The 22,776-nt window shown below is 45.7% G+C and overlaps 1 protein-coding gene across 1 annotated transcript in view; it reads left to right on the plus strand.

The window, feature by feature from the left end:
- The window catches only part of nsmce4a (NSE4 homolog A, SMC5-SMC6 complex component), a 52,595-nt gene that overhangs the window by 13,603 nt on the left and 16,216 nt on the right, over positions 1 to 22,776 (plus strand). Inside the window, exons 4-8 of the mRNA XM_051923232.1 lie at positions 7,227 to 7,375; positions 11,249 to 11,348; positions 14,295 to 14,385; positions 14,487 to 14,581; positions 20,536 to 20,584. Coding sequence (XP_051779192.1) covers positions 7,227 to 7,375; positions 11,249 to 11,348; positions 14,295 to 14,385; positions 14,487 to 14,581; positions 20,536 to 20,584 — 484 coding nt within the window. The remainder of the gene's footprint in view (positions 1 to 7,226; positions 7,376 to 11,248; positions 11,349 to 14,294; positions 14,386 to 14,486; positions 14,582 to 20,535; positions 20,585 to 22,776) is intronic.

Consider the following 22,776-nt stretch of genomic DNA (forward strand, 5'->3'; position numbering starts at 1 on the left):
AATGTTACTGTCTTGCATGTTGTATGAGCCTGCATACTCTATGATTTCACATACATATCACATACATTTTACACAGCAAAGTCCTGCAAAGTCTGATCTCGCTCAAAGCAGCCAATTTCAGTCATTGCCACATTGCACTCCTTACAATATGTGTTGCTTTGGTGCCTACTTTTCAATTGTCTGTTGCTGCACATTCTCACATATATTGTTAGTGTGTACTGTAGAGAGACAAGTCACCCGTTTGCCATCGTGCCATGCCACTGCCACCAAGTTTTCTGCCTGCATGAAAACCGTATTGTCACCTCTTTTCATCTTCAGCCTGTCTGGCTTCAACTGTGAAGCCATGTGTATCCTGTTCACCCTCACTGTGCCACAAGCTCCAATTCCCCTGCTCTGTAGCTCCATGAACAATTCTGGGCATGTATAAAAATTGTCCAAATGTACACAACATGACCCAAATGTTCATAGCCCTGAAGCAGCTCCAGCACAACCTGACTTGTCAAGGGACAGAAATACTTTCCTGCATATGTAATTACTTTCAGGCAGAAACCAGTGTTTGCTTCTGCCAGTACAAAATCCTTTATGCCATACTTTGTGGGCTTGTCTGGCATATACAGTAATCCCTCTCTATATCGCGCTTCGCCTTTCGCGGCTTCACTCTATCGCGGATTTTATATGTAAGCATATTTAAATATATATCGCGGATTTTTCGCTGCTTCGCGGGTTTCTGAGGACAATGGGTCTTTTAATTTCTGGTACATGCTTCCTCAGTTGGTTTGCCCAGTTGATTTCATACAAGGGATGCTATTGGCAGATAGCTGAGAAGCTACCCAGCTTACTTTTCTCTGTCTCTTGCGCTGACTCTCTCTGATCCTGACGTATGGGGATTGAGCAGGGGGGCTGTTCGCACACCTAGACGATACGGACGCTCGTCTAAAAATGCTGAAAGATTATCTTCACGTTGCTATCTTGTGCAGCTGCTTCCTGAAACGACATGCTGCACGGTGCTTTGCATACTTAAAAGCTCGAAGGGCACGTATTGATTTTTTTATCTGTCTCTCTCTCTGCTCCTGACGGAGGGGGTGTGAGCTGCTTTGTGCCACGGTGCTTCGCATACTTAAAAGCCAAACAGCCCTATTGATTTGTTTGCTCCTTTGAAGAGGAAGATATGTTTGCATTCTTTTAATTGTGAGACTGAACTGTCATCTCTGTCTTGTCATGGAGCACAGTTTAAACTTTTGAAAAAGAGACAAATGTTTGTTTGCAGTGTTTGAATAACGTTCCTGTCTCTCTACAACCTCCTGTGTTTCTGCGCAAATCTGTGACCCAAGCATGACAATATAAAAATAACCATATAAACATATGGTTTCTACTTCGCAGATTTTCTTATTTCGCGGGTGGCTCTGGAACGCAACCCCCGCGATGGAGGAGGGATTACTGTATTTGCAGAAAAAAAGGCGTCCCTTTTATTTTATCAGAGACTAGCAAAATACCCGCGCTTCGCAGCCGGAGAAGTAGTGTGTTAAAGAGGTTATGTAAACATATATATACATATACATCTCTACATATACACATATCTACATATACATATATATACATATATATACATATACACATCCACATATATATATATATATATATATATATATATATATATATATATATATATATATATATATATATATATATATATATATATATACACATATCAACATATATACACACATACATATACACACAAACATACACATACACACACACATATATACATATACACATACATACATAGTGCATTGTAACACGGGCTGTGATTGTTACATGGGAGGGAGACGACAAATCACAGCTTCCCGCTTTCTAATCGGGCCTGTGATTGGTGCTTTGACTGATGCCCAGATGCCACAGTATGTCCCCTTAGGAGAGGCATTAGGCAAGTGTAATTGAATAGCGGTGCTGCAAGTTTAGCTTTACACCTTGTGGCACGCGGCTGGGGGTGGTGCCCAGCTGGGACGCCCAGGAGGACAGGAGGAGGGCTCATTCCTCCTCCGGAACACGAGGGGGCGGCCGCCCTGGTTCCTTTGAGGGCCACGGGTGCAGGGCTTGGAAGCCCAACCCTGTAGGGGCCCGTGGTCTCCGCCAGGAGGTGCCCCCATGCCTGAAGGACCCGGAACCCCAACACTTCCGCCACACCAGGAAGTACTGGGGGGAAGAAGTTTGGGAACACCCGGAGGGCTTCCGGGAAAACAGCCGGCACTTCCGCCACACAAGGGAGTGTCTAGGGAGTGTCGGGGATCACCTGGAGCCCATCCGGGCACTTATAAAAGGGGCCGCCTCCCTGCAGAGAAGGACTGGAGTCGGGTGAGGAGTGGACAAGGTTTTGGAGGCAGGAGAGGAGGCGGCCTGACGAGCAGGCAGAGACTGAGAGAGAGCCTGGACTTTGGGGGAGATTGGTGCTTTGGCACTGGGTTGGTGCACTTTATTGGACTTTACAATGTTTAATAAACATGTGGTGGACTTAAACATGGTGTCCGTCTGTCTGTGTCCTGGCAGCTTATCACAACCTGTTTTTAAGGCTTATTGACTGAAAGGGGCTTTCATGAAAAAACTTAGGGCTTTGCTATAGGATACACCCTCCACAAGTTAAGGAAGTAAAAATAAAGGTATATATTTCTGTTTTATTTAAACCTTTTAAGTTTGTATGCAGGCGGCATGGTGGCGCAGTGAAAGGTGCCAGTTAGGAGACCCGGGTTCGCTTCCCTGCGTGGAGTTTGAATGTTCTCCCCGTGTCTGTCTGGGTTTCCTCCCACAGTCCAAAGACATGCAGGTTAGGTGCATTGGCGATTCTAAATTGTCCCTGGTGTGTGGGTGTGTGCGCCCTGCGGTGGGCTGGCACCTTGCCCGGGGTTTGTTTCCTGCCTTGTGCCCTGTGTTGGCAGGGATTGGCTCCTGTATTTAGGATATAGCGGGTTGGATAATGGATGGATGGACATCTGTATGCATAGCCCTATTTGCCCGTTTTCGTTTTTTTTCTTTCTTCAGTAATATTTCAGCAAACCCGCAGCTTGTCAGTTCAAATCCTGGTACTGACACCACTGTGTGACCCTAAGGAAGTCACTTCACCTGCCTGTGCTGCAAAAAACAAAAGTAATGTAACAAATTGTACCTCAGATGTTGCAAGTTGCTGGAATAAAGGCATAAGTCAAACAGATAAATATGTGTTATACACATAGGAACTATTCATTTATTTTCAGTTAAGTCATCTGCAGCAAACCTTTATAAATGAGGGTTTCTCCTTTTTGCAAACTGTTTCTTCTTCATTGAGGTTTTCTCTTGGAGAGCTTTTTTCATTTCATTGAAAATTAAAGCAGCAGCTGCCAAAATATGTAGCTTTCTTATTAATTTTTCAACATTGTGTAAAATAACTTTATAAAGTAACATAAAAGGTTTAAAAACTGGTTATCCTTTTATACTAAAATATTACTAAAGAGATACAAATAAAGTAAAATGCATATGTTGTTTTTCTTTAAGGAGATTAAATATTACTGAAGAAAGAAAAAAAAAAACTAAAACAGTCAAATGGGGCTATGCATACGAACTTAAAAGGTTTAAATAAAACAGAAATATATACCTATATTTTTACTTCCTTAACTTGTGGAGGGTGTATCCTGTAGCAAAGCCCTAACTTTTTTCGTGAAAGCCCGTTTCAGTCAATAAGTCTTAAAAAGAGGTGTAAAGATATTGACAATAAGCTACGCAAACCCAGGAAGACATGGAATCGTTTAAATCAAGGCGCGAGTCGAAAAACACCATCCCATACTATTAGTTAACGATTAACACATTTCTATATGTATTGTAAGCATACAATACAACTGATAATATGTTGCGCTTATTTATCTGGTGTACCGACATTTTTGCGCGTTTAACGGCTGAAATCTAACGTGGTTTGTGCCTTTCAGAATGAAAACAGTTTGCATTTACCTTTTTAATAAAAGGCGAGCTTTTAAGCCTGAGAAATCACCCCATAAATGCACACGTTTAATTCTTTTATCACTTCAAACAACTGAACTATCCAGAACATTTCAGGCATACATCCAGCATTCAAACTATGTATAAAAAGCACAACTGTTAAAGGAATTCAGCATTTCTTAATTGAAAATGTTCCTTTAATCCTCAACATGTCTCAATGAGTCGTTCTGGTGGTTTTACTTGACGTTTTGATTTTCTGGTTAATTGTGTTTGCAGTTGAGATGTTCTTTCCTGATTTATACTTGTTTTCTCGTTAATATTTGTTTCGCTGGTGTTAGTGTTCTGATTAGAGGTTATTGGTCCTTTGATGTCTTGACGGTTTCTTCTTAGAACAGCTCCTATTGCGCAATTCCGTCACATACTGGTCTATTGTTTCGCTGCTTTTCTGGAAACATGTAAAAAAACTTGTGCCGCTCAAACGTCACATTGCGCTTTGGGTTGCAATACGTTTTGAATTTTTCAACTATTTTGTTCAATTTCATATTGTCTCCATCTTCTTCAAACTGAAAATTGTTATACACCTCTAGCACCTCTTCACCAATTACATGTAGAAGCATAGACGCTTTCATTTTTTCACTTTTCCTATCTGCTTCAATCGCAGCAAGATACAACTCGAATCTCTGTTTAAATCTTTTCCAATTTTCAGCTACATTTCCCTTTAACTGGAGATTTGGTGGGGGCTGTAATCCTAACATATTTTTTTTTCTCTTTTGCTAGAACATCTTAGCGCTTTCTGATCACGTTTTCGGGTTGCTCACAGACACGTGACTCGTTCAAAAGCTGAACCTCTTCTTCAGATTCCTCTTCCAATCCGCCACTTCTGACACCATGTAGTGATCTTGTTAGGTTCGTAGTTTAATCAATACACAGGATTGAAAGATATAATAACTTTTTAATAGACAGACTTTAGAGACATTTACTGTACATGTTACTACTCGTTCTTTAGTTCACACCCATTCTCCTACTTGCATCGGCATTCACAGGCATTACTAATCATTCTGTAAGTATCCCTTAATAGACCTTACTAATCAACTATCATTACAAAATCTAACGTGGTTTGTGCCCTTCAGAATAAAAACAGTTTGCATTTACTTTTTTTAATAAAAGGCGAGCTTTTAAGCCTGAGAAATCACCCCGTAAATGCACACGTTTAATTGCACATGTGTTAATATGTATTAAACCCACCAAGACATGGAATCGTTTAAATCAAGGCGCTGCGCTACCTTCTTCCAGATCGGCCCCAAGGCGTTTCACGTGATTACGTAGGAGGCGTGATGACGCGATACGCGACTCCGCCCCCGTCCATTACAGTATGTGGACAAAAAAGAGGTTCCAGTTATGACCGTTACGCTTTGAATTTCGAAATGAAACCTGCCTAACTTTTGTAAGTAAGCTGTAAGAAATGAGCCTGCCAAATTTCAGCCTTCCACCTACACGGGAAGTTGGAGAGTTAGTGATGAGTGAGTGAGTGAGTCAGTCAGTCAGTCAGTCAGTGAGGGCTTTGCCTTTTATTAATTAGTATAGATTCATGCACAGACAAATCACAGCCAGGCTGATAAAATTGTTTCTATGTTGGTTCCACAATGTCAAGCAGGGGCTGAACTTTATGCATGGCGTTATAGCCTGGCTCACCCCTTGGGATTTGCTTCTGTTTATTGCAGAAGTGAATAAAACTTTGCAGCATCACGTACCTATCATCACGCGGCATAACCTGTCCAAAGCCACCAGGGGACAAAGCACGTTTGGACCAATGCTCCCTGAAGTTATATCACCAGTTCTGTCCCATCTCTATTTGTAATGCCACAGCGCGCTTCATCTCGTCTTTTGTTGTGGGTTTCCACTTTGAAAAACGAGAATGCGATGCAAGCACAGCCCGCGATTCAAAAAATTTCTCTGCCTACCTGTTTGTCTTGTCTGACAGTAGCTGAAAAGCAGCATCAGGAGAGAGCAGCCTAAAGTAGTCCAGCAGCTGGTGATCTGTCGTGTCACCAAGCCATGCCGTCTTGTGAAGTCCGGTAGCCCACGGATCAATGTCTGTGTATTCCTCCCTCGCGAACCTTGCCCTAGATGCATCAGCTGCGCAAATGCACTCAGCTGGCAGGGCATCGGCTGGTGTCCGATCAGCTGATGCCGGCTTCTCACTCTCTTGTTCGATCTCCTGATCACTGTCAATAAAATCTGATTCTGAAAAATCAGAGTCTGACTCCGCGATAATGTGCAAAACATTGTCTGCTGAGTGTTTTCTTTTCTGCACTCGATTCGCTCCCTTGTGACATGTCGATGCCATCTTGCCATTGTTTACATTTCGCAACTCACATAAGGATTAGTTGCCGAGTCAACGAGTCTAGCATTCCTCCAAGCACAGAGGGAATGCCTGCGACGTGACAGTGAGTTTTGTCGCCATTAACAGCTGATTGTCGCCATCTATCTCTGGATGTCGACTTTTGTCGACATGCGCCTTCAACCCCTCCTGTCGACAAAAGTCGACATCCGCCCCAAAAGAGTTAATCTGCTTAATTGATAATGACATAACGACGGACTTGCCCACACCTGCCCATGAAATAGCCTTTGAGTCAATTGTCCAATTACTTTGGAGCCCCTGAAATGAAGGGATTGTGTTCACAAAATGCTTTAGTTGCCTCACATTTTTATACAATCATTTTGTTCACCCCACTGAATTAAAGCTGAAAGTCTGCACTTCAACTGCATCTGAGTTGTTTCATTTCACATTCATTGTGGTGACGTACAGAACCAAAATTAGAAAAAAGTTGTCTCTGTCCAAATATTTATGGACCTAACTGTATGTACAGTGTATATGAAGGGCAGTTGTCTTCTCCACGCCTCAAGTGAACTGCAGCTTTGTTTGTGAGATTTGTGTGTGACGTGAGCTCCTGGTCACTCTGGCAGCCCCTTCATGTTAAGAAAGCCTAGAATAAGGACAGGAGCTCCGCACAGAAGCAAACAACATGGGCAACTCGACCACAGTGTGCTCCTTTTTAAAATTCGCAGCAATTAATGAAATCCATGAACTCTGCTTGCTTCAGGGCTTGGATACCTTAAGGCCTCCACCTCCCCAAAGTCCGCGCCTGCAAATTACTGGGCGGCCCACCTGCTGATTTGAGTAGCAGGGGAAGCGCTGAATGGATGCACAGGCTTTGTTCTGATGGGTTGTCTTGAGCAGAGTGACTCTGTTTGCTTTGTAGCTGACATTTATGGGGCTGAACCGCCTGGAAGAGGATGACAGTGAAGAGGAGGCTGAGGAGTTTGGAGGTTATCTTCCCAGAGATGCTTGGCACAGGCTGGCAAAGACGGCAGCAAGATGTTTCCGAACGACCCCGACGTTCCACTACATGTAAGTCTGCCTTTATTTGTAGACATTGGCTTCACTTTCAGGGCTCTGAGCCGAGTGAGCGTGTCTGTCATTGTTAAGTGCCCGGCGAGGTAACTGTGAGGACTTCCTGTTGGCGTCCCTTTGATGCACGTAAGAAGGTAAACACATTTAACAGCACAATACACAAGACATGACAACAATCGTATAGAGCAGGAGTGAAAAACACACTGGACAAGGAAGACAGCGATACACACTCAGCGGCCACTTTATTAGGTACACCTGACTCTAATTAGCCAATCACAGGGCAGCAACACAATGTAGAGATCATCAGGACCACTAGCTGAAGTTCAAACCGAGCATCAGAGTGAGGAAGAAAAGGGGACTGAAATGACTTTGAACGTGATGGCAGGGCTGTTGGTGCCAGACGGGCTGCACAAACTGCTAGCCTACTGAGAGTTACACACACAAACATCTCCAGGGTTTACAGGGAAGGGTCTGAAAATACCCAGTGAGCACCAGCTGAGGTCAGAGGTGAATGGCAAGACTGCTCTGAGCTGACAGAAAGGCAACAGGAACTGAAATCAGCACTCGTTACAAGCGAGGTGTGCAGAAGAGCAGCTCTGAACACATCAAACCTTATGGGGGGCTACAGCAGCAGGAGACCACAGCAGGTGACACTCCTGTCAGCTAAGAACAGGCAACTGAGGTGACAATTCACATGGGCTCACCAAAAGTGGACAACAGATGACTGGAAAGACATCACCTGGTGTGACACGTCTCGATTTCTGCTGTGACATTCGGATGGTGGGGTCAACAACATGAAAGCAGGGGTCCATCCTGCCTTGTGTCGGCGCCTCAGGCTGGTGATGGTTATGTTGATATTTACTTGGCACACTTTGGTCCCTTTAGTACCAGCTGAGCATTGTTTAAATGCCATGGCCTCCCCAAGTGGCTGCCTGTGTCTGACTCTGCTTAGAGGTGCCCTCTTATTTCTAAATGATGGAAACGTTAATCGGTACAAACCTGCAGACTGTTGCCTTTGAAGTAGGATGTGACGTTAATTGTTTTCTACACGTTAAAATGTTTTTTGCAGTCAGTTCAACGTTTAACACTGTAAGTCAGGTGTGAGTGACTTTTATTCTGTGCCATTCATTCAGGGTGATGCACTTTAGCACTAATAATAATAATATATTTTATTTGTAGAGCTCCCTGTTGCTGCAATGCATGCTGCCGTAGCACGTTACTACATTTCATTTTTAAGTTCTATTCATTTATACATTTGCTATATAATGTAAGGCACTATCACTTGTCTGCGCCCAACTGTGTAAGCAGCAGCGCGACTCCTCCGTGTGCTCACCCGCTGCGTGTATTTTACACATCGGGACTCATTTAAGCGCACCACGGCCTCATGGAAAAGACGAGCCTGTCGACATGCAACAAAACAAAAAAAGGAAAACGTGGAAGTTCATTTACACCAAAATGCAGTGAGCGCTGTTGGCATTTCTGCCAGGCCTTACAGGGGAAACTTGGGGCTCGGTGGCAGGACTGGCACTCCAGTCACAGTCTCAAACCTCCCCCTGCTGCAATGTGTCACAATCGGGTGGTCTGTCGTGAGGTGGGTGTGCCAACGTGCTGTGAGATTGGCACACACTGCCAGCTAGCCGTCAAGTGTGTTGGTAGTCTGTGGGCAGTTGTTCACTGAAGATCTCATTAATGTTGTCATGCTGTGACACCCTTTGGGTGGGGGCTTATTGGGGCTGGAGCAGATCCCAGTCCGCTCAGGGACGAGGCAGGATCAAACCCTGGAGAGGAGAGGGCGCCAGTCCACGCAGGTTCATTTCAGGTTTGCGTTCGTGTCTTTATGTGCAGTGGATCCTCGGTTCACAAGATTAAGTGACTCGTGAGCAGAAATAAGAAATACTGTAATGCAAATTGAATGAATCCGTTCCACAACCCAGAACTGTTGATAAACGTACGTCGTGCAGATATAGTGGGCCAAAAAATGCATTCCTGTTTATTTAACCCTTAAACTGCCACATAATGGGCACCAAACACTTTAAGTAAACGTCACAATTCACAAAGAAAAAGTGAAATTTTAATGGAAAACACATTTTAGTTTCATGCAAAGAGCATCACAATTCCTGCTACGCTGATCACTTTATACCCTGCCATTGAACTGTAAACCACTGGAACAAAATGAGCAAGTGATGCCATTGATGAAATTCAGTCAGTCACTGACTGTGCCAACTGCGCTTGAACTGGCTGCACACAAACACACAGAGGCTGACGCTGGCAGGCCACTCTAGTGCAGCGGCTCGATCCCAGTTGATTCACTTGGGGGTGCCAGTGGTCACGAGCTGGCTGCTCAACAAATGTATGGCACGGACTCATCAGCTCCAGCGTGCTGGCAAATTGCACTGGGAACCGATTCAGGTGGTTTAAGGGTTCATTTGTACATAAAGTTCCATATGCGGTAAGGTAAGAGTTTGCACAGACCTACAACCATATAGCAATACATAAGAAGAATAATAACACTTACAGAGCTTTTGGAGGATCTCTTTCTCCAGTTCTGTGCTCACTAATTTCTTCATGGCTGCCTCCTTTGATGCTTTCTTTGGCCCCATGCTGATCGTACACCTCCATAACAAAAAACAATAAAATAACTCCTGAAGGACGGGCTCAGACCGATAGCCCAGAATGATAGCCCAGGTGTGCATAACAAAACAGAACTGAGAGAATAAGGAAAAGACCGGAAGTGAAGTGCGAGGGGTCTTCAGCCATAGGACGTGACGTCAGAGGGGCCGGAGCCGACAAGGTTCTTCCTCCATGGGCTCGGACCTGGAAGGGACGTCACCAGGGCCAGGTGGAATCTCCTGTGGAGCACTCGGCCACATCCCGGTCTGATTCAGAATTGCCCTCACTCCAGCCCTTTGCCTGCCTCCCTTGCGCACGTGTGTGTGACAGGAGACAAATTTCATGACGGTCAAATGCTCGGATTACTCGGGAAGGCCTCAGACGCTGTGCGCTGTTCACATTCGTCACATTTAATGACATTCCTGACACTTCCATTGCTCTGCTTCACTTACAGGGTTTCTTTCCATCCATGTTCAAAATATAAAACCTGCTGACCCGGTTTTTAAACCGTTTACAGAACTTTACGAAAGACGGCACCCCCTGAAGTGTCCACACTTTGTGACCGCAGTTTCTCTTCTTGCCTTTCGTCAACGTAACATTTGAATGCGTACAGAATTGCAGTTTAGTGAAAGACGTTTTTTGTTGAGTGACATGATGTGGTGTAATGCGTATCTAAAATGACACGGAGCCTCAGCACTTCACAAGTTTGGTATCGTGACTGGGTGGCCTGTGAAGAGTCACGTCAGCAGGTATCCTGAGCGAGTTTCCCCCTCTAGGTTACATTTGTCTGTCACATCCACATCTTGTCACCGGCGGCTTGTGCTCTGAGCCCTCCATCTCAGCCCTTCCTCTGTTGTGATCGACTGACTCTCACGTCTTTTTCTACCCCACTTGATCCACACCAGGGTTGTGTTCCTGGAGCCGATCCCAGCTAGCAAAACCAACCTTGGATGGGACGCCAGTCCATCATAGGGGGAACGCAGGCACACACACACACACACACACACACACACATGGGTCACCTTAGCGCCGCCAGTCTGCATAAACTGTGAGAGGAAACCCCCACAGACACGGGGAGAACACGCCAACTCCACGCAGGGAATTGCACCCGCAGCCGTGCCACCACTGTGCCAGTTTTTTTTTTTCCCCTCCCCTCCACAGTTGAACAGGTAATGAGTGAGCACACATGGTGGGGCTCCATTAACGACTTGTGTTAAAATGCAGATGTGCTCTACACTACTGTTGTCAACCTTTTGGCAGGTATGGCTCCTATGACCCCGGACCCCCAGTACCCAGACAGCGAATAGAACGGAAACAAAAGGCCCCCAACAAGGAAGAGCTCAGGATTATGCCTGTACAGGTAAGTTTGGATTTTGAGAGTTTTTCATGATGAAAATTCATAACCAGCCTCAAAACTTGAAAACGCTCCACAAACGTGTGTTGTTTTATTTTTTTTCCTGATTTCTCCTAACATGCGCTAACATTAAATTTTTAATAAATCTGGACAAATGAGTGCAGAGGATTACTGGTGCCAAATTGAAATGTAATCCATGCAGTGCGTATTCATGGTGCGCCTTTAGTTTTGCTGCAGTTTCTTTACGTCATAATTCAAAATGGCTCAATGAAACGACTCCTTGCTCTTCATCGTGATACTCTTGTCAGTTTGGAAGGCCGCACACAGTTGAGTTTGTTGTTTATCTCGTGGGTCCTGTGGTGACCCCAGACTCCCCTTTTATACTCTTTATCGCGTAGGCGTTAATCAAATGGCACTTCAGCACTTCCTGTCCCTTCCCTTCTACATCTGTAACCTCAGGCCATTTGACAAAGGGATGAGACCCATTAAGTATTACTGACACTATGCCCTTATAAAATGAATGAAGCACACTGCAGTGTGAACGCTGGCGAACCACAGCATGACAGCCTGTGGAGCAGTGCATTCTGGGAATTTGGGCAGTCACAATCATCTGTCTGCTCGACAAAGCTGGCCGCACTGTGAGGATGACGTGTTTAGCTTTCTCCAGTGCATTCAATACCATCCAGCCATCCCTGTTAAGTTTAGAGATATGCAGGTGGATGATGTTAGGGGGTCTTGAGTCTGGGACTGTCTGTTAGGCAGACCACCCTTTGTGAGACTCGAGGACTGTGTGAGCACCACAAGAAACAGGCCTGTCACTGTCTCTCTTCACGCTGTACACCTCAGACTAAAAATATAAGAGCAGGGCACTTGAGGACAGTCTCGGGTGATTCTGCACTTATGGGGTCTACTGATAAGGGGGACGAGACAAACAAGAGGAGTCAGGGGGTTTAGAACTTTAAGAATTGTCTACAACTCAACATCAGGAAAACCAAAACACTGTTTATGGACTTTCACCACACCAATGAGCCTCTGTGTCCGGTCACTAATCAGGGAGTCAATGTAGAGGTGGTCCACTGCTACAGGTACTTGGGGGTCCATATCAGTCACAGGCTGGACTGGCCTCAGAACACAGAGGGACTGGAGAAGAAAGGCCTTAACAGGACAAAAGTGACATCCTTCACATCTACAACTGATGACCAGTGTGGTGTGCTGGGCTGGTGGCATCACGTCATGAGAGGACCACCGAATCAACCAGCTCATTAAAAAGGGCAGGCTCAGTTATGGGACACACTCTGGACCCCCTGGAGGTCGTAGCGAAAGAAAGAGTTAAAATAAAACTGAGTGCCATTATGAACAACGCTGCACATCCTCTCTGTGACACAACAGCACTGAGGACTTTTAGCCAATGAATCATTTAGGAGAAGTGGGTCATGAAACGCAACTGGGGGGCTCATTTTTATACCAACAGCAGTATGCCTATACAGCGCCTCACTGGAACTGGGCCTGTCAGGCCAGATATCATCTTTCTTTTTAGTCATTCTGTGTGTGTACACAGATATATTTATGTATCTTCTCATTTATTTATTTATTTAATGAGCTTGTGTAGAAAGCCCATCTGATCTCATTTTTGAAAGGATAGCATGAATGGTCACTTAATGTATAAAGCAGGCAAAAATTGAATTGATGCAGTTTACCTTTTCTTCTACCTTGGATGTGGTCCCCTAAGTACATGTAGGAGTGGACCACCTCTGTATGTACTCCTTGAATCGTGAGCAGACATAGAGGTTCTTTGTTGTGGTCAATAAGCAGCAGTTAATTCTATGAATGAGTTTGCAGATCTTCATCATACCCCATTTTTCATTTAACAATTTAACAAACTTAATAAAAAAGTTGCTAAAATTATTTCTAAAATAACAGGGTAACAGGATAACTCTTGATGAATAATCAGGCCAGCGGTCCACTTTGAAGTGTGTAAGGCTCCAGAATGACTTGGTGCTCCATGTCTGCCACTTGTCTCACACTTTTGATATTTTCTAACGTCCTTGCAGTTCTCAGGGGTCCAAATGGGTCCTTCTCGTTACCAGGAGACTGGAATTTGTTGACCCAGTTTAAAGTGCTGTTAAGAGAAGGAACTCTTCCTCACTGAAGCACGTCAATGGTAACGCACCGTCCTCTTCACATCTTCAATGTATGCCACATCAGTGAATATGCGAGATGCCAGCCTTTAAGTATTCAGCACTGTCACTGCCCCCTATAAACCCTCGCCCTGTTCACAACACCCCAGTCATCGTCACAATCCTTTCGACATTTCAAACTCCTACTGCTCTTCCTTCACCACACAAGCCTGTCTGAATCACTCACCGCCTGTCCGCCCCCCCCTTTTGTATTCCTGTCTTTGCTTGGGGGTCACCTCAAGTCTGATTGTTTTCCTGGGGTTCACTCAACACAGAATTCGCACTTGGGCAGAGTTTAATAGACGACCCATCATAGACATGGTGGCGCCCCCTACTGCGCTATTTCTCAGGTGATGTGTCCTGAATTAAAGCAGAGTGTGGAATAACAAAGCCCCCCTCGTGATCCTCATCAGAGGTCAGCCTGAACTGAACGCTGTGAACTCGGTGCCAGCTTGACTTCCCCAAGGGTGTCTGAGCTCCTGATGTGGCTTCAGATGTGCCCCGCCAGCCCACCCATATAAACGCTTCCTGTAACTTCATGCCGGGGCGACGATGATGTGAGAAAGACAAACCTGAAAAGAACAAAACGTCCTGCCAGCACTGAGCACGACCCACAGCTCCGCTGCCTTTCACTCCTGACGTGGCTCTTTGGGCTCCTGGCTGTGAATGCCAGGGGACTCTTAACTGTTAAATGCTGCTTGCTAACCCTGAGGAGTTTCAACACAGCAAATGCACGTCAGACTAATGGCGCGCATCAATTGTCTTGTCTGTGCAGCTAAAGAAGATGGAAGAATCACACCAGGAGGCCACGGAGAAGGAAGTGGAGAGGATTCTGGGGATTCTGCAGGAATTAAATAAAGCCGAGCGTAAGTTTTCCTCTTATTGCATCGTCATTGACTTGACTGGAGGTGAGTGCGGCCCACTGAGGTTTGACATTTCTTTTTTTTTTTTTCTTTTTCCCCCTCAGCCAACAATCCGCTGTCCTACTTTGATTTTGTAATTGATCCTCATTCATTTGCACGTACGGTTGAAAATATGTTCCACGTGTCCTTTTTAGTTCGGGTAAGTCCACTGTTTTTACTTCGACTTCCTCTCCTCTCCTCTCGTGTGATTAGGATGTGGCCTGCCTTTCCATTGTGTGCTCGGTGACGGTGTTGAGTGATCATTTGCGATGTCACGCCTTCGTGTGTGAGAGCAGCCCTGGCATTGGCCTGAAGAGCCCCAGAGGGGTCCGACTGCTACAAGACCAGGCGCTGCTGTGTGGTGATGGGGTTGTGCTCTCTGTAAGCCCACAATCGGGTTAATGAGAGGAGCGCAGTCTTTGTGGAGTGCAGGCTTAGGGTGCCGTAAAAAGGCATTTTAGAAATCACTGATGACACGTAAATGGATATCAGCCCAGTAGTAGTGTTGTTGTTGTACGGCCGGCTGACAGCGGAGGAGAGCAAAACTGAAACTGGGTCCACAGCATCAGTGGGGATAAATAAACCTCTGGGGGGTCCTCAGTAGCGCTGGATCTGTGGGAAGAATCAGACCTCAGTACTGGTACCGAAACGATACCAACGCAAATAACAGGTAACTCCCGTGACTCTCAGTTCTTCTTCATACAGTGCATCCAGAAAGTATTCCCAGCGCTTCATCACTTTGTCCACATTTTGTGATGTTACAGCCTTATTCCAAAATGGATTCAATTCATTTTTTCCCTCAGAATTCTACACACAACACCCCATAATGACAACGTGAAAAAAGTTTACTTGAGATTTTTGCAAATTTATTACAAATCAAAAAACTGAGAAATCCCATGTCCATAAGTATTCACAGCCTTTGCCATGAAGCTCTAAATTGAGCTCAGGTTCATCCTGTTTCCCCTGATCATCCTTGAGATGTTTCTGCAGCTTCATTGGAGTCCACCTGTGGTAAATTCAGTCAACTGGACCTGATTTGAAAAGGCACACACCTGTCTATAGAAGGTCCCACAGTGGACAGTTCATGTCAGAGCACAAACCAAGCATGAAGTCAAAGGAATTGTCTGTAGACCTCCGAGACAGGATTGTCTCGAGGCACAAATTTTGGGAAGGTTAAAGAAAAATTTCTGCTGCTTTGAAGGTCCCAATGAGCACAGTGGCCTCCATCATCTGTAAGTGGAAGAAGTTCAAAACCACCAGGACTCTTCCTAGAGCTGGCCGGCCATCTAAACTGAGCGATCGGGGGAGAAGGGCCTTAGTCAGGGAGGTGACCAAGAACCCGATGGTCACTCTGTCAGAGCTCCAGAGGTCCTCTGTGGAGAGAGGAGAACCTTCCAGAAGGACAACCATCTCTGCAGCAATCCACCAATCAGGCCTGTATGGTAGAGTGGCCAGACGGAAGCCACTCCTTAGTAAAAGGCACATGGCAGCCCGCCTGGAGTTTGCCAAAAGGCACCTGAAGGACTCTCAGACCATGAGAAAGAAAATTCTCTGGTCTGATGAGACAAAGATTGAACTCTTTGGTGTGAATGCCAGGGCATCACGTTTGGAGGAAACCAGGCACCGCTCATCACCAGGCCAATACCATCCCTACAGTGAAGCATGGTGGTGGCAGCATCATGCTGTGGGGAACTGGGAGACTAGTCAGGATAAAGGGAACGATGACTGCAGCAATGTACAGAGACATCCTGGATGAAAACCTGCTCCAGAGCGCTCTTGACCTCAGACTGGGGCGACGGTTCATCTTTCAGCAGGACAACAACCCTAAGCACACAGCCAAGATATCAAAGGAGTGGCTTCAGGACAACTCTGTGAATGTCCTTGAGTGGCCCAGCCAGAGCCCAGACTTGAATCTGATTGAACATCTCTGGAGAGATCTTAAAATGGCTGTGCACCGACGCTTCCCATCCAACCTGATGGAGCTTGAGAGGTGCTGCAAAGAGGAATGGGCGAAACTGGCCAAGGATAGGTGTGCCAAGCTTGTGGCATCATATTCAACAAGACTTGAGGCTGGAATTGCTGCCAAAGGGGCATCGACAAAGTATTGGGCAAAGGCTGTGAATACTTATGGACATGGGATTTCTCAGGTTTTTATTTTTAATAAATTTGCAAAAACCTCAAGTAAACTTTTTTCATGTTGTCATTATGGGGTGTTGTGTGCAGAATTCTGAGGAAAAAAATGAATTGAATCCATTTTGGAATAAGGCTGTAACATAACAAAATGTGGAGAAAGTGATGAAGTGCTGGGAATACTTACTGGATGCACTGTACAGATACCGTAAGATTGACATTTGGACTAAAACTCAGCCTGCACCTCAGAACAGGACCGCCACCTCTAGCTAAGCGTGTTCAGGCCCAGCCAGCAGGAAAAGCTGGAAGAGGTGCCTTTGAGGCCAGCAGGGGGCGCTGACCCTGTGCTGTCAGTGTGGACCCCAATGCTCCAGGACAGTGACGGGAATCCTGCTAGAAAAAATAATGAGATGTAAGACTGAGCCCCCGAGTGGGGGTGTATTCCGATGTCCTGGCTAAACTGCCCACCATGGCCTAATCCTTCTAGCCCCCCAGATCATCCCCAGTCCTTTATTGGCTAACTATCTTTCTCAGTCTTTCACCACCTAATAGCTGATGTGTGGCTGGTGGATGCTGCACATTGGTGGTGGTTGTTGAAGTGGCCCCCCACTCGCTAGGCTTTGAGTGTCTTACAAATGAGAGGAGTGCTATAGAAATGAAATGTCGCCATCCTCCTCTTCCTCTTCTAATAAATGAGGGGGAGATTCGGCTCTTCAGTTCAAAACCTCAGGCCCATTTGAGTACATCGCCTTCTTTTATTCCATAAACCTCGTTTGTCTTCGTTCTTCATGAAAACATGTCAAGTCGTTTCTAACCCTCTTAATCCAGACCAGGGTAATTGGGGGTGCTGGAGAACATCCCAGCAAGCAAAGGGTGCAAGGCAGGAACAAACCCTGGGCAGGGTGCCAGTCCATCACAGGGTGACCACACACACACACAGGGAGAACTTGTTGTCTCTACGCAGGGAGGACCCGGAACATACCGCTGGTCTCCTTACTGCACCTTTTCTCAGCTATCACTACAAAGAGCACAGGGTAAGAAAGATAATTAAAAATATTTACTTTTGTTTTTGGATGCAATAAAACTTTAATGTGCAAGTACTAATGACTGGTGGGTACGGGTAGGTTTGGGTGCAGACTGCCTGTGATGGTTCAGGTCGGCTTCCTACTTCCAGGAGCCTCTTGAACCCTGAACCATAGGGAGTCCTAAACCGGGATGAGCCGAGGACAGCCGCTCAGTCAGCTAGGCGTTGGGAGCTTTTATTAAATCAGTGTCCAACAGTGCAGGGCCTAAAACTCTTCAATAAAATAATAATCCATAAAAGCAAAGTGAAAACCCAGTAAAGAAGCCACTAAACCCGAGGTTAAAATCCCAGGCAGGTTCTTCTGTTAAAACAGTCAGCAGCCCCGGTGCCTCCTCCTAAAATCTGGCGTCTCCTCAGCATGAGGTGGGTGCAGTCACCCACTGAACCCCGGGTTTGGGTTCCTACCGCCATTCGGTCGGCGTCTATACCCTCCGTTCTCTCTTTCTTTCACTCCTGGTTCTGATCTCGTTCTCTTCATCTTCCTCCTTTCTATTGTTCAGGCTCTAGTTGGGTGCCACTGCTGTCTGCCACCTACTCTGAGGTGTCAATGAGCCACCTGACTGACCGTCAAACCCCCCCAAAGGTCAGCCTGCACTCCTTGTTGTTTGCACCCGAACCAATGTAGATACAGAGCATTTCGTGCCTTATGGATCGCTCCCTTTCTAATCTTCTTCCTCAGCTCCTTCTCCTCTCCTTGTCTTTGTCAAGTCGGTCCATCTTCTTACGACACACGCCAGCGCGTTTATGCAAGGACCCACAGTACTTATCCCATTAGTTCTATTGCTCACATTTTCACATGAATGTTTGATCAACCAGTTGCCCCAATTCAGCCTCACCGTGGCGCATTCACCCGCACTCTTTCACAGCTGGCACGCTCTGGGACTCGGGTACTCGTTTAAAAAACACGCTTTGCCAGACCTTCTATCACACTGCCACGTGTCAGATGGGCTTGGGTTTGATTTTCAGTACCTGTGTGAAATTCCACAACAGACCACCCAGAGATGGGAAAGGCACAAATGACGACCAGTCCCTCGACAGACGTGCTGTCACCTCGTCATCGTGCGTGTCTAGGAGCGGCAGGCTGTTTCTGCTGTGTACCTTGTGAACGAGCTTACCGGTGTTTCTGTCACATTCAGCAATACGTACACACAAGGTGATTGAACATGGTGACAAATAATGGCACTAGGAGTGACCCCTCCGTATTTGTCCAGGTCAAAGCTAGTTTGTTTTGTTGAAATGTGAAACTTGAAAGTCACTAACGACAATTCATTGAAGGTTTAAAACTAAAATGCCTGAAACAGGCGAAAAAAATCGTAATGCTGGGCCACCTTACATTCCTTTGCACCTCTTCTTTCATCAGCATCTTTGTTTTGAAAATGGCCACGCATCTGTTCCAAAGAACGATATCTACTGTATCTACTCGCGTTTAAGTTCTTCCACGGATAAGTTGGGACTTGATTTTATCGTATAATTTCTGGTATTTTATAATGTCAGTCGTATAAGTCGAATGCGGAAAACTCACATTATTGGTCCAAGAGATTACGATATGCTAACGCCCGCCCGCCCGAGAGAGTCACCGCGGAGCACACGGCCTTTTTTTTCTATGTATTGTGACCACATGGTAAGACCTGAACTGTTGTGAAGTGACGTTTGCACTGATTTGTGTTTTTTGTATCTCACCCCCTCATACACTTTATCGTAAGTGCATCCCTTATCTACGATGGAATGTTCGATCTGAAGAAAATATGAAGCTGGTTTTAAATTAAAAGTCGTTGAATTGGCAAAAGAAATTGGTAACAAAATTCAATGTGTCTGAGAAACTGATGCGAGATTGGAGAAGGCAAGAAGATGTAAGAAAAACAATTTAAGTGTCGCATTTTTGAATGGGTATATAAGTCGTGGTCTGATTTTATGATCGATTTTTTGGGTTTCAAGACCCGACTTCTACTTGAGTATATACGGTAACTATTTACACCACGATAAACAGACTTGAGATCTGAGAGTTTTGCGTCTCACTTCAGCCCCAGCGGTGGAGAGATGGGATGGCAGGCTGCCTGCTGCTTGTGCTGATCGACGCATTTACAAAACAAAAGACGCTAATGGAAAGGTGCAAAGGAATTTAAGGAGGCCCGGCATTACGAGTTTTTTCGTAGGTTTCAGGAATCGATAGACAGATACTTTATTAATCCCAAGGGGAAATAAGGGGGTTAAAGAGAAAAGCGTGTGGGTTTTAGATGCCCGCTCTTGTTTGTGGAATTGCATAGACTGCCGTAACCCGAGACCCGCCTGTACGCCCCTAGAATACAGCCTGCCGACTGCCGGTAGTCGTTTTTCACATGTGGCCCGAGAGGTGAAGTGCTGTGTCACTAGCATGTCAGTCCTAAAGAGAGTCGTGGGGTCCCGCTGGAGTGTGTGCTTCTTATAATAAAGACTTGGAGGGCACTCAGCTTAGCACATGTCACATAAACTAACACGGAGTACTGATAGCCAATGAATTACTCTGCAGAAGTGTGACAGCTAACGGGACCTTCGTACCTGTGACAATAGGCCTTTATAGTGCCTCACTGGGACTGGCCCTGCTCTTGTTATCCTTAGCCAAGTCTTTTGTTGTAATATTGATTTATTGGGCTTCTGTTAAAAAGTTACATAAAGTTCTATCAAACCCCCAAATATACACAGTACCTCAAAAATAACACTAAACTGGAACGGGGATCACTTTGATTGAAAGCACAGTGGGCCTCCATTTCTAACGTGACCTGCGACTTGGCTGGCTATGCCCACCACCACCTCTTCATCTTTCCATTGTTGGTCTCCTGATGATGATGACTTCTGTATGCTTGTGTGTGTCCGATTTGAGCCTAACAGATTTTGGGGGCTGGGGGGGTGTTCTTTCATTTTAGGATGGTCACGCAAGAATATATTTGGATAAGGACAAGATGCCCGTCATTGGTAAGAAGACCTCTTCCTTTTTGTGTTTTTTTTTTTTATGGCCACTTAGCCCAATTATGTAGACTTGTAAGCTCCTTTAGGATTTTGATTTATTTAAAAAAAATTTTTGTGCTCCCTTTTGTTATGAGTACTCCTCGTGTCCCGGAGTCACTCTCAGTACCGTCACGCGTAGATGCTTTGTGTGTTTCCTGGGGGTCTGCCCATTGTAAGCTTTGCTCAGCTTCAGGTGTTCCTCTAAAATGATGTCGGTGGTGATGAGTTTTTCTGTTTTCTATTGATGTGCTGTGTCCATGCAATTCACAAAGCTTCTTCTGCTGGTTTGTGGCCCAGTGTCACCGGCCTGTCACTTTAAAGGCTACTCCGGGCCCTGTGGTGTTGGCCATCGTGTGTGCTAACCCAGTGCTCTTGAACAGACGGTGAGTACAGTAGATAGATAAGCCAAGAGCTGGCAGATGAGTTGGGAAAACAGGAAAAGACCACGGGTGAGAAGTCTGGGCCATGTGGCAAAGGGGAAGCCATCCCCACACAGGTGGGGCATCAAAGTCTTTGCTTTTTATTTTTAGGATAAGTTGAAGTGATTTCTTCACAAACATACTGTTTATGCATTTGCCATGCAAAGTCGTGTTCTAAAGTCAAGCGTTTTCAGTAAATTCAACATAACTTACCCACGCTAGTGCTTGACAATGGAGGCACCACCAGAAAGTAAAAGCATAAAAACTGACCAAATAATGTCAAGACAAGACCGTTATTGAGCATTGATGTGTTGGGACTGCTTTGGGAAGAGATGGGACCTGCTCCACTGCAACGGGCCACATCTGAACTGGAGGGGAGGTGTATGAGGGGGCAAGGCGAGGATTGCTTAAACTAGGGTATGGGGGTGCAGGGAGTTTAGAACTGGACGTGGAAGAACAAACAATTGTGTAAAAATAAAAATGCGTAGTAATGTAAATTTAACCCAATGTTCAAATGTAGGAGTAACACATTAAAAACAGCTTGGCTTAATGTTAGAAGCATCAAAAATAAGATAAGTGAGGAGGTGCTGTATGCAGAGGAGCAGAATTATGATAATATAGCAATAACAGAAACCTGGCCAAATAACAAAGATGGGGATGAGTGTAACATAGAGGGATACGAAGAGTAGATAGAACAGAAAAAGAGGTGGGGTTGCTGTTTATGCCAAACAGAATTTAAATGTAAGTCCTCTTCTGTTGGATGGTGAGCCCCATCTTAGTGAGGACGTCTGGCTTCAAGTCAAGTCAAGTCAAGCTGGGGAGCATGCACTGGTACAGTGTGTTGCCGCACCCACTACACGACGAAACAACTCGGGATCCCGGTTTTCAACCCCCCAGGCAGACACACGGTCCAATCCTACCCTCTGGAAATGACCCTCTGTCTGCCACAGCCAGGTGTTACGTGGGCGACCCCTTGGCCTGGTCCAGCCACTCGGGTCCCCAACAATAAGGATCTTACGAGCCGGATCTCCCTCGGGGAAATGCGCCACATGGCCGTAGTGCTGTAACTGACGCTCCCTCACAATGCAGGTCACGTGCCTCATTCAGGACTCCATGAGCGACACAAAGTCAAACCAATGGGACCCAAGGATTCTCTGGAGAGACACAGTACCAAAGAAGTCCGGTCTTCGTCTCAGGTCACTGGATAGCGTCCATGTCTCACAACCATATAGCAAGACAGGAAGCACCAGGATTCTAAAGACTTGGACCTTTGTCCTTTTGCTGATATCGGGAGCACCACACACCCCTTTGCAGTGACCTCATGACCCCCCATGCTCTCCCAATCCGTCTACTGACTTCATTGGAAGAGTCACCAGAGACATGAATGTCACTGCCAAGGTAAGTAAACCTCTTGACAAGGTCGACACTCTCTCCACAGACAGACACACTGCTGATGGCCGTGCCCAAGAGGTCATTAAAGGCCTGGCTGTTGGTGTTAATCAGGACCCTCACTCAGTCTCTCGAGCGCCCTGATCAGAGCCTCCATTGACTCCGCAAAAATCACAGCATCATCACCAAAGTCAAGATCAGTGAATCTTTCTTCACCAACAGATGCCCCACAGCCGCTGGACCCCACAACTTTGCCCAACAACCTGTCCATACAAGCATTGAACAGAGTAGGAGCAGAACACACTGCTGAAAACCCCCAGAATCAACTGGGAAAAACACAGCTTTTTAAAA

This window comes from Erpetoichthys calabaricus, chromosome 2, assembly GCF_900747795.2.
Source record: "Erpetoichthys calabaricus chromosome 2, fErpCal1.3, whole genome shotgun sequence".
Taxonomy (NCBI): domain Eukaryota; kingdom Metazoa; phylum Chordata; class Cladistia; order Polypteriformes; family Polypteridae; genus Erpetoichthys; species Erpetoichthys calabaricus.